General features: G+C 35.4%; 1 protein-coding gene across 5 annotated transcripts in view; it reads left to right on the top strand.

The window, feature by feature from the left end:
* Positions 1-12,796, top strand: part of KYNU (kynureninase) — a 110,835-nt gene that overhangs the window by 63,375 nt on the left and 34,664 nt on the right. For all 5 annotated transcript variants that reach the window (XM_087920293.1, XM_087920295.1, XM_026717801.2 and 2 more), the window contains exons 9-10: positions 10,984-11,082; positions 12,021-12,094. In XM_087920293.1, the coding sequence (XP_087776419.1) occupies positions 10,984-11,082; positions 12,021-12,094 (173 nt within the window). The remainder of the gene's footprint in view (positions 1-10,983; positions 11,083-12,020; positions 12,095-12,796) is intronic.

Here is a 12,796-nt window from a genome sequence, read left to right as displayed (position 1 = left end):
CTGTGACACCTTGAGTTTGATATCCCCATATTACATGGTATTGAAATGCCTTTTTACATTTGTGAAGAAGTTAAAATGCATTTATTCTACCGAGAAGAGAGACTGTAATGTAAACAGTAAGATTAATATAGCTACAATATTTTCATGTGAATAATGGAAATTTTGCAAATAATAAGAGAATCAATATTCTTCTAATGTACAAGTGAAGATAAGAAGTACCGTCACTTGTACAGTATAAGGTAGAATTGGAAAGTATCTGGTTTCTTTAATTCTTTTCCATTTCTTATCAGTCGTCTTCCGGCTACTACACCTAGAAGTGTTTAGTTACAAGAAGGTAAATTGAGAATATATACTGTGCAGCCACATTTAATTTTTTTATATACTCCATTGTTTTGATCTAGTATCTAAATTTTCAGCTTAAAAATTCTGGAAAAAGCTTTTCCCTTTCCTTTGAAAAGAGTAAGTTACAAATATATAATAGAATATAATAGAATTCTTTATTGACCAAGTGTGATTGGGCACATAAGGAATTTTTTTCCTATGGAAAAGCTCTCAGTGTACATATAAGCAACAAGTGATAGATAATTCATGATCAAAATCTTAAAATACAATCATCATAAATAATAAAATACAATACTCAGTGATAGTCATAGGATACTATATAAGCAATCAACATAAATTATATAAAGTTATAAGAAGCTAAGAAAATAGTTAACAGGAAAGATGAGAAGGATAATAGTAATACAGTCCTACTAGGTGGTTTGACACCCCAGGGCATAAGACAGTGTTGTGGCAATTTGTTGTTTAGCAGAGTGATAGCATGGGGGAAAAAACAGCCCATATGTCTAGTTGTTTTGGCAAGCTCAAACTTTGCAATAGGAATAGAAAAGAATGAAGGTGAAAAATGAAAATGTCATGGAGCCTTAGGTAATGGCACAGCATAGTACCCTAATAAAGTAGTCCTCGCTGAATGGCTAGTCACTTAACAACCATTTAAAGTTATGGCGGGCTTCAGAAAAGCTACTTATGACCTGTCCACTGAAGTTACAGTTGACACACACCCAGAGAGAGACATAGACACATAAACAGACACACCATAGTCATATGATTGCATTTCAGGTGCTTAGCAAAACAGCTTCCATTTACAACTGTAATTAGTGACTTTTTTGCTGATTTCCAGCCCATTGGTTATGTTGGATTCATTTAATGATCACATGATTCGCTTAATGATTGTGTTGACTCATTTTACAACCATCATAAAAAGAGTCATAACATTGAGTCAGGTCATGTGGTGACCTACTTAATGACCGCAATGGCTTAATGAACAAAATTCTGGGTTCATTTGTGGTGGTAAGTTGAGGACTTCCTGTCTATTTTTAAAGTCAATTATGTAATTAATTGCCAAAAATTACGTACTTGATAGAGGCCCAACTTTTGCATTCTGCAGTTATTTTCCTAACTAACATAAAATTTTGGAATATATTTTGGAAATACACCACATTGTTCTTCAGTACTGAACCAGGTCTTACTAGTGGTTTGTCCTGATCCTTTCAAGAAATACATTAAGTGATCACATGTTCCAAATATATATTTCTGTGTTTTCCTTCCATGATTTCATATGATTGGTGATGTCTCCATTGGGACATCTTAGGAATGTCTCCATTGTGCAACATCCATTCTACAAGATTCCACTCAACAATCTTTTGCATCACTTCCTGGAGGTACTAGGGAATGAACTTAGAAACGTAGGCATGTATAAAGTGCACCAAAGGTACAGTTCTATAGCTTCTAATATAATGTATATTGGTTTCTGGACCTTGATGCAAAAAAGGATCACAGAAAGGAATCCAATAACAAATAACTTCTGCCATCCCACTTAAACTTAAACCTCCATTTCTATAAAAGAATAGACTCTTTAATCATCTGATTGATACAGTTTAAATTTAATTTCTTCCATAGAAGACCTTTTTAAAATTAATTTGTATGATAGATTAGAATAGAATAGAATAGAATAGAATGAGTAGAATTAGAATAGAATAGAATAGAATAGAATATTGGCCAAGTGTGATTGGACACACAAGGAATTTGTCTTGGTGTAAATGCTATCAGTATACATAAAAGAAAAGATACATTCGTTAAGAATCCAGAATCATAACGTACAACACTTAATGATAGTCATAGGGTACAATCAGCAATCAAATCATACTAGGAAACAGTCAATATAAATCATAAGGATGCAAGCAACAAAGTTACAGTCCTACAGTCACAAGTGGGAGGGGATGGGTGATAAAAAGATTAACAGTAATGGTAGTGCAGACTTTGTAATAGTTGAACAGGGTTGAGGGAATTATTTGTTTAGCAAAGTGATGGCTTTTGGGGAAAAACTGTTCTTGTGTCTAGTTGTTCTGGTGTGCAATGCTCTATAGTGTCATTTTGAGGGAAGGAGTTGAAATAGTTTATGTCCAGGATGTGAAAGGTCTGTAAATATTTTCACAGCCCTCTTTTTGACTCGTGCAGTATACAGGTCCTCGATTGAAGGCAAGTGGGTAGTAACTGCTTTTTCTGCAGCCTTAATTACTCTCTGAAGTCTGTGTCCGTCCTGTTGGGTTGCAGAACCAAACCAGACAGTTATAGAGGTGCAGATGATAGACTCAATACTTCCTCTGAAGAACTATCATCAGCTCCTTGGGCAGTTTGAGCTTTCTGAGTTGGCTCAGAAAGAACATTCTTTGTTGTGCTTTTTTGATGACGTTTTTGATGTTAGGTGTCCATTTTAGATCATGTGATATAGTAGAACCTAGAAATTTGAAGGTCTCTACTGTTGATATTGTGTTGTCTAGTATTGTAAGGGGTGGTAGTATGGGAGGGTTTCTTCTAAAGTCTACCACCATTTCCATGGGTTTGAATGTGTTCAGTTCCAGATTGTTCCAGTTACACCACGAGGCAAATTGTATAACCTCCTGTCTGTATGCAGATTCATCATTGTCTCAAATGAGACCAATCACTGTTGTGTCATTAGCAAACAATGATGATTGTTCTTCCTTCACAAATTCCTTTTTGTAAATTCTTTGTTTTTAAGCCTTCTGTGAAATTATTGGAAACACACATTCCTTTAAGACTCATCTTTCAGGGTGATTGAGGTTTGTAAATGTTTTCAGCAGAGCATACATATGCTAGCAGTAACTATAATTTGGGGGGCTCATATCACAACAAATCCTTTCATGTTATTCATGCCCACCAAGCTACACCCCCAGAACCAGTAGTAAAAATTTTTGAATGCCACCACTGGAACAGACTCACACCTATGATAGTTGTAGTGTCCCAGGGTCATGTGATCACCTTTTGCAACCTTCTGACAAACAAAGTCAATGGAGAAATCAAATTCACTTAACAACCATTTTACCATCCTAGGAAGTACAGTTAACAACTGTGGTAAGAAAGGTCATAAAATGGTGTAAAATTCACTTAAGTGCTTCACTTAGCAATATAAATTTTGGGCTCAATTGTGGTCATAAGTCAAGACCATCTGCATACATATTGGTTCAAAACTTCTTCAGCATAATTTAAACCACTGACATGGATTTTTTTTAATGCTTTAGAAATAGTCTTTTAACTGTCCCTGTAAGAAAAGATTCATGATATGTTTCCTCAGCAAGGAATCCAGGAGTTGTTTTTTTTCCTCAGCTTGGTCAAATTTTGCTGCATTTTTCTTCACCCAGACTGCTGTGTGAATTTCTGGTGATGCTGACACCATTCGTATTCAGCTCAGCAGTTGAACAGGAAACATGCAGATTACTGACTATATCACCTCCGTGAGGGAACTCATATTCCCCAGCCTTGGGGAATTTACTAAAAAGACAGGCTCTGTGGACACATTTCTGGGATTTGTTTTAACCTCAGGGATCAGGAAGAATAATAGTCAATTAAGTTTTCTTATCGCGAGGTCAGCCGAATTTCAGAAGGTATTGGAAATACTTGTTTTATCTCTGCATACACTATAAAAAACATATGGAGAAAGGGAAGGATGCATTCTAAATACAATGACAAAACTCTCGTTTCATTGACTAGGAAAATTTGCACATAGGTGGTTGGTCCCTTTCATTAAAAAGCACTTTAAAAATTATATTCAGTTCATTCATAAAGCATATCTTTCTTAGACATTAAACCTGTGATTTTCTTAAGGCATTACAATGGTGGATTAATAACATATTCCCTCCCATCTATGAAATTTCAAGAGCTTTGGGTAGGTTCTTTGGCTATGTTGTGTGATAGAGTCATTGACTGCAGACCAATCGGACAGAGTGTTATGTCTAGTTTCTGTATTTTGGGTTCTCCATAAAAATGTGAGAGGATGGATTCACAGTTTTTCACATAGCATTTCTCTTCTTCCATAATTTGTTCTCTCTCAGCTATATCATTGAGGGTTTACTCACAAGATAGTAGCAGGTGTACATCTCTGGGAGATGAAAGAAAATTATATTTGCATAAACATGGTTGGGGTCTTTCAAAAAAATACTGTGTTCGCCTATTTCCTTTTCCTATTGCTTCCAGAAATTGCTTGTTAACTGCTTCTCAGCTTTTAAAACCTTTGGATCAACATGTTTTAAAGCACTGGGTGAGTTTCCTTCAATCCTTTGTGAAAGAAGTTTTAACTACAAGTTTAAGGACTTAAAATAATTTTGGAATAAACAGCAAAAGGTTGATTAGAACTTTGATTCTGATAAGTTATAAATGAACTAAGGGTCCAGGTGGATTTGAAATAAGATTTTAATTATAAGAATCCATCCCATAAGAAAATCTTTTGTTTTGAATTCTCTTTTAGAAAAAATGTAGGATGAGACCTTGAAGGTTGAACATGAGAGAACCAGAAAGAACTAAGGGTTTTAATGAAAGGAGAAGAACACTTAAATTTGGCTTATTGAAACAGAACAGAGCAAAGTATTTTAATATTCAACATATTGAAAGATATTTTTGAACAATAGATGCAGAGGTTAATTTTAAGAGTCTGTGACTCTATATGCAGGCTATATCTAAGGAAGAAAAGCAAGTTTTATCTGATAAGGAGACAGAGTTGAAAGTGGATTTTTGTAAGAATAACATGGAAAAAAAGATGCTGTATTACTATGTATGCAAAAGAAACTGGCTGATTAAAATGAAAAAAGGATTTGCATATAACAAAACCAAAAAGGGTGACCTATGTAACTTTCCTAGACTGGCTTTATAAAAGGAGACTTGTTAAAGCTTTGAAGAATTTTGTGAGAAGGGACAAAGAAAAAAATGAAAAGTAATCAAGTTCTAGGATATTATTTGAACGAACAGAAGATTTAGCTCATTAAAACTGAAAAGGGAAGACAACGAAGCAAATATAAAACAACACCAACCAAGCCAGATAGGTCAATCAAAAACATTATCTACAACAATCTTGATCAAGACACTTTGCATAAAGCTGCATTATAAAGCCAGAAAACCCCACTTCTACTTCTCGGTGCACTAATATTATTTAATTTGGAAATAAAATGCTTGTAAGAAAAACAAGCAGAATGAACATAAAAATCCTCACACTGTAGTTCTGGTCTATGTGTACCCTATCTTCCAATAGCTTAGAAACCTTTAATAATTTCACACTTTCCAACAAAATATTAGCTAGGATGTGGGTTCCAACATATTTGAAGGGCTGAGAGCCACACCTTAGTTTTCTGGTTTTCTGCAGATTGCTTCTGTAGCCCCTGAGTTAATGGTGGCAGTCTCATGGCTTGCTGAATGATTTTTCCCAAGTTCTTTGGAGATTTATTATTGTGGAACCATTGACATGAATCCAATAAATAAATAACAAATGATATCATAGGAAGAGTTCAGGCTGAAATGCTGGGAGTGATTTTTTTTTAAATGAAATGAAAATGAAAAAAACAAAAGAGGTCAGGGCCAGCTGTTGTGACATAAAGTTATGTCCTTTCTGTTTGGGTGTGTATGTATGGATAGAATGGAAGTTATGGCGCATTTTGATGCAATCTCAGGATCCTGCAGATAACTCTGCACAAATCATACCATGTATGCAATGCTCAAATGCTGAATTTCAAAAGAACAATTCTGATACCCAATTGTAATTTTGCCAAAAATGGCGTTGGAAACTGGCCATTTTGTTGCTTTGTTGGCATTCAATACAGTATAATACAAAAGTATGTACTGCATATGCATTGCAGATAGTGTGGCTATCTGCTGCCAAATGCAAAAACTATGTTGCTTTGTTTTACTTATTGTGCTCTGCAGATAGATTGCCAGGTGAAAAAAGGGTTCATTCTCAATGTGAATTTTCTTTAGAATAAAATAATAGAGTTGGAAGCTTGGAGGTTTTCCAGTCCAACCCTCTGCTTAAGCAGGAGTCCCTATACCAGGTCAGATAAAGGTTGTCCAGTCTCTTTTTTAAAAAAGTTAGTGGCAAAAATCTGGAGTAGTAGCCAGAAAAATATGGTTTTTTACTATTTATATTTTCATGAGCTACATTGAAATAAGTTCCTTTTTTGCCGGTTCAGTTCCTGGATACTTTAAAAAGCTTTCACTGAAGAAGTCTATTTCATTATTATTTCCTTTTTCTTTTTTTTTTAAGTTTGGCTACCTTTCCAACAAAAGCCATGAAAGAAATTAGGTTGAAATTTGAATAACAGCAATAAGAAAGTATTTCTTCTGCAGGAAAATATATTAGAAGGTTACTTGCTCTTGCAGTGGAATGAATGGAAAATAGATGCAAAACAAGAGGATGTGGAAGCTGCTTGGAACAGATGAAAATCTCATGTTCCACTGTGCAATAAAAGCATGTGGAGTTAATGCTAATAGAAAATAAGAAACAAATAAAAGATTATTGGACAAAACGCCTATAAAATGCAAAACAGAGGGTAAGAGAGTTACTGCATAATGTGTAGAGTGGAAAAAAGTTAGTGGCAAAAAATAAGTCAAAGAGAGCAAGGAAAATGGTTAAGATTAAAAGAGCCATAGAAAACTGAGACTGTGTTTGGTGGAAACTAAAAAAAAAAATACTTTAGAAGTGGATAAAGAGGTCTGATCAAGGAGCCTCCAGTTAAATGAACAGACGTGAAAATAAATGTGTTGAAATAAATTGGACCAGAAGGAATCTCATGCAGAGATTTGTATGAGAATAATAGCGATATATTGAAGAGTAGAATTGAAATAAATACTATAAATGTTACTGTAGAAGAAAAAATAGCCTTAAAATTAAAAGACACTTCATACTTTGCAGGAAAGCTATGGCAAACCCAGACTGCATATTAAAAAGCAGAGACGTCACCTTGCCAACAAAGATCCATATAGTCAAAGCTATGGTTTTCCTACTATGTATGGTTGTGAGAGTTGGCCATAAGGTAGGCTGCGTGCCAAAGAATTGATGCTTTTGAATTGTGGTTCTGGAGAAGACTTTTGAGAATCCCTTGGTCTGCAAGGAGATCAAACCAATCAATCATAAAAGAAACCAACCCTAGCTGTTCTTTGGAAGGACAGATACGGAAGCTGAAGCTCAAATACTTCGGCCACCTAATGAGAAGGGAGGATTCCTTGGAAAAGACCCTGATGTTAGGAAAGATTGAAGGCATAAGGAGAAAGGGATGGCAGAGGATGAGATGGTTTGATGTTTTGATGTTTTGATTGTTCATTGACGCAATGAACAATAATTTAGGCAAACTCCAGGAGACAGTGGAGAATGGGGGAGGGGCTGGTGTGCTCTAGTCCATGAGGTCACAAAGAGTCAGGCATGACTTAGCAACTGAACAACAAAAACAAAAGAAGAAGAAAAATAATAATAAAAAGGATATCATTACTGTAAAAATATTAAAAGGCTAAGATGGAGATAGGTAACTGGGGAATTATTAAATCATTTATTGCAGCCAAGGTCAGAATTATTATTAAAATATGGAAGTGGTCTGTTTATTGAATGGTTGTGTGACTTGTTTTCAAGTGTTTGAAAGAAGGTCAAACAACTGGACAGAAGAATATGATTATTGTACTTCTGTGCAAAGGAAAATGTAACAAGTGACTACCAAGACTACAGAGGAATTAGTTGTTAACTTTGTTAAGGAAAATTCCAATGTGTTAATTTAGAGAAAATATGTGATAAATGAATATTAAATCTCAAAAGAAATACATGAAGGAAGAATGAATGCAGGAAGAGTAGGAGAAAACCAAGAAAGTATTGGTTTAATAAAAAAAAAAGAGAAAGCAAAAAAGAGAAGTGAGAACTTGTATGGGCCTGGTGAAAGAAAGGATGGTTTGCAAGAATAATAGCTCATGGAGAGGAATGGATAGTGATGATACAGACTAGATTCAGCCTGTTTGCATTTCATGATTGTAATCTCTTTGGTTTGTTATTTCTTATTTGTTTTCTGTGCTTTGCATAATGTCAGGGGATAGAATGAATGATAGGCGTGCTTGTATTTTCAGTCAGAATACAACCGATTTAAAATGTTTTTGCAGAATGTTCTGGCTAAGGCTGGCCTACCCATGCTTGGAACAAAGTTTTATTTTCCTTTTGCTTTATGCATGTTCCTGTGCATTATATATTCTAGAGGTATCTAGTATTATGATAATCAAGTGGCCAGCCTTGAAGAAGTACATATCTTTCGTATATATCTCCAAAGGAGAGCTGGAATATGCAGTAATTTTGTTTTCTATTAGCTCTGGTTCTGAATCTGGAAGTGGAGGCGGCGGGCAGAGGAGGAGGTCAACAAAGTCATGTAATATATAGAGGTTCTCTTACACTGAGGGATTTCAGAAATATCGTTGTTACTCATTGACAGATATTTGCTAATTAAGTTTTTATATTTTTTTCCAAATCAATTTCTTGAGTTTCTTTCCAGTGTGGTGGTGCCTACATGTAGACATCTTCTCTGTAAAATGTTAAATGAAGTAAATAGGCTTGAAAAATAATCTTAACCTATTTCTCCATCTTTATTGTACAACTCAGTCAACATTTTTGGGTCAGATTTTATTCTGTTGGTATGGCATGGCATGGCATGAATTGGAGCTGGTTTAATTCCAAACACGTCCCATCACCATCCAATTGTCCTGCTTTTCTTATGGGTTCTGTTTTACTTGTAAATTGTGTAGTATTGCTTAACAGGCATGCTTCAGATCTTGCCTTCTTTCTGATTTATTCTTATTCTTTGTAACCCTTTATTTCCTTCCTTCCTTCTTTTCTTCCTTCTTTCCTTCTTTCCTCATTTCTCAGGAATGGTTATTGTAAAAAATTTACAGATGTAGAGATAGACAACTATTTATAGTCGAACCCTCAGCTATAAATATTATGTTCTATCAGAACTACTTTAACTTATTCCAAATGAATTGATTATCATAGGATAGAAATTTTGGGTTGTTCCTTTTACCTGATAGTATTTAACAAATAGCCCTACTCAATTTATTCCTGACGTGAACTATATTAAATTTCATATGAATTTCTTTCCCTAGAGAATAGCAAATCTCTTCCATGTGAGCTATTGGTAAATATTATTATTAATATTGAGGTTTCCTCCATTGTTAAACATTCTTGTGATACATTCTAAATACTTTTACTGCAATGCAAATAAACTGATTGATTGATTTAAGTGTCTCTTACTTCAGTAATTAATGTCTCAATTAATACCAAGGCAAATTTAAGGATAGAACCAACAAAAGTTCAGTCACCACCACTAAAGCAGCCCAAATGCTGCTGGCATTTCAGCAGCAAGGTTTGCAAATGTAATGATGAAAATGGCAATATGAAACATTTGGGACATTCAGCACTCAATGTTCCTTACCTTTAATATCTATAAATCTCCCACCCACCCCAAAAATAAAAAAGGGGTTGAAAAACCACTAGAATCATCTCTATGAGACACCTCTAACCTGGAAAAGAAAAGCTGCCATTACATTGATAGCAAAGAATCCTGGCTAAAAAAAAAATCCATTAGTAGCACACAGCAGTGTTTAATTTTCCCACTTGCATTTTTTTTCAATCTATCATTTTCAGCTTTATTTTGAAACTTACACAGTCTGCAAGTTTGTCCTTTCACCCTGAAAGGACTTTCTGTGCTGGCAGCCTCATTAGTGGCTTCATTAGAATTAGCGTGTTGCACTTATAAATGCAATTATTTTCAGAGAGGGAGATACAGCCAAGTAGAGTTAATATATTGAAATACGGCTTTAATAATTTAGATGGAGAAAAAGACAGAAGCCAAAGTTTCCTAAGTCTTTGTGTTCTTATTTGAGAAAAGATTTGAGAATTTATGCCCTTGCTGTTGATCCTCCCACCATACATAAAGGCTTTTAAAAATATGTAAAATATTCTTCAGTGAGCAGTCCGTACAAAAAAAAAATGTACTATAATTTTCAACATTTTATTTTTCTGCAACTATTTTTTTATTTAAACATACTGCCATCAAGTGGCAATTTGTATAAATAAACCATAGTTTGTATCTTACATGGTCTTTCAGTTTCAGAAGTGAAATGTGTATAGAAGTCATGGAGGAAAAAAATTCTAAACTGCATTTTTAACATTTTTAAGACACTTCTCTTAATTTATTTCCAATTTGGGGTGAACATGTTTTCACAATATGGAAATGCTAGAAATATTTCAAAGTAAATGAAAACCGGGTTCTTAGGATCCATGAAAATTAGGTAAACATAAAAATAGGCAACCTGTATAGTTTTGGGAGAGAAAACACCCTGTCTTTTGTGTAAAAAAATATTTTTCTTCCAACATGGACTCTCAAATCAATAAAATAACATGTATTAGGTTCAGAGAAGCTAAATGTTGTTGCCATTTGGGGAAAAAGCACTTTTGGGACATTACCTCATCTGTTTCTAAGTTCAAGTCATCAAGGCTAATATGTCTATTTTTAAATATTTAAGTTCTTAAAAATTGTGTAAAAGTTGTAAAAATATATATTTTTTAAAGTTCAGTAAAAATGTAATGAAACATGATGACATCTGTTTGTCTAAAAGGGCTGCTTTGTTGGATTTGACCTGGCCCATGCTGTTGGCAATGTAGAACTACATTTACATGAGTGGGGAGTTGACTTCGCTTGCTGGTGTTCTTACAAGGTGAGCATATATTTATCATTCCAAATAATTAGCAGTAATTAATTTCAGTTGCTCTTGTGCAAGAGCCAATATGGAACAGTTGGTTAAATGTCAGAGAGGATAACCCATTATTTATTTCAAACAACGTTTGGTATATTTTACATGTTAAATAGGATAATGAATAGTGCACTTAGATAAAACGAGCATCAGTAAAACTTGATAAAAAATAGCAGTACGAGTCCAAAAATGAGAGTGAGAGAACTTTCTATAAATTAGTATGAAACAAAAATTCTACTAATGCATAGCAGAACTTGAAGGATACATTTTAAATGTTCTTTCTCAATCTAAATGAAGTCTAGAAATTGAATGGATAGTCCCCACATGGACCACTGCCTTGTCATGACTAAGGGGCTTGTGCAACACAAAGAAGCTATGAGCCATGCCATGCAGAACCACCCAAGACAGACAGGTCATAGTGGAGAGCTCTCTGATAAAACATGGTCCACTAGAGAAGGAAATGGCAACCCTCTCCAGTATCCTAGCCAAGATAAAACCCATGGACAATATCAAAAGACTAAAATATATGACACCTCAGGTCAGAAAGTGTCCAATATGCTACTGGGAAAGAGTGGAGAGCATGAGTAGCTCCAGAGGATGAGATGGTTAGATGGTGTCATCAGTGCAGTCAGGCAGGGGCTTGAGTGGACCCCAGGAGACAGTGGAGGACAGGGAGGTGGGGCTGGTGTGCTGTGATCCATGGGATGGAATGGAGTCAGGCACAACATAATGACTGAACAACAATCTATTTTTAAGAATCCTCTGTTCACAGTTATTTGGATCATACAGTATTTGCAACACAGTATGACAGTACTCTCCAAAATAGAAAAAAAAAAGTTTGTTTTGCTTTCTATGCATGATGAAATCAAGAGGATATTTAAACGAGGAATTCCATCTTGCAGTATCTGAATTCTGGAGCTGGGGGTCTAGCCGGTGCCTACATTCATGAGAAACATTCCAAGACTATGAAACCAGCGTAAGTATACTTCTAGATTGTTGGAAGAATTATCCTTCTGGGTTCAGTTCCAAGTGGGGAAAAAGACACTGGAAACATGGAGGCTGTTTGGAAAGATGGTTTAATGGTGGACAGCAGGACCACATGGCTTGAAGCTCCAAAGTAGGATGATCACATGCTCCAAGGTGAAGGAAAAGAGAAAAAAAGGGGCCGGCCAAGATGCTGAGACCCTTATATGCCTTAGTGTTTCCTGTTCCTGTGCAAGAAATGCATCCCCTTGGCTGTCAGACTCCCAGGGATGGAGGGGTGTGTGTGTCTTAGCTAACTTTGTAGGCTTTCCTGAGTTCCAGGCTTGGTTGAGCCTTGCTGGATGATGATGCACTGAAAGGGCTCTTGGGCAATTGTTATACCTTCACCTGGAGATCTTTGTTATGTAAAGTATTCTGGCCCAGGCCTTAATGGCCCGCCCATTAACAAAGGTGGGGAGGGGCTGAGTTTCTGCCTCTCTGAGTTTCTGCTTTACTCTTTTTAGGAAAAATATTCTGCCTTTTTAATATTTCCCAGGAGATTTCATTTTTCTAGGAGAGGGGTGGGCGCTAACTTCCTGCAAGACAATATGTGCTAATATTAACTTTTTGCTGAATTCATTGGTGTGTACTTATAAAAAGTGTTGATAAATATAAACCACATATTTGCATGGGTTATTATTTGGTCCTATGAAAG

The sequence above is a fragment of the Pseudonaja textilis genome, chromosome 1, assembly GCF_049901715.1.
Source record: "Pseudonaja textilis isolate UNSWEBS1 chromosome 1, rPseTex1.2, whole genome shotgun sequence".
In the NCBI taxonomy this organism is placed as follows: Eukaryota; Metazoa; Chordata; class Lepidosauria; order Squamata; family Elapidae; genus Pseudonaja; species Pseudonaja textilis.
Note: the sequence above shows the minus strand (reverse complement) of the source record. Positions and strands in the feature narration are given on the sequence as shown.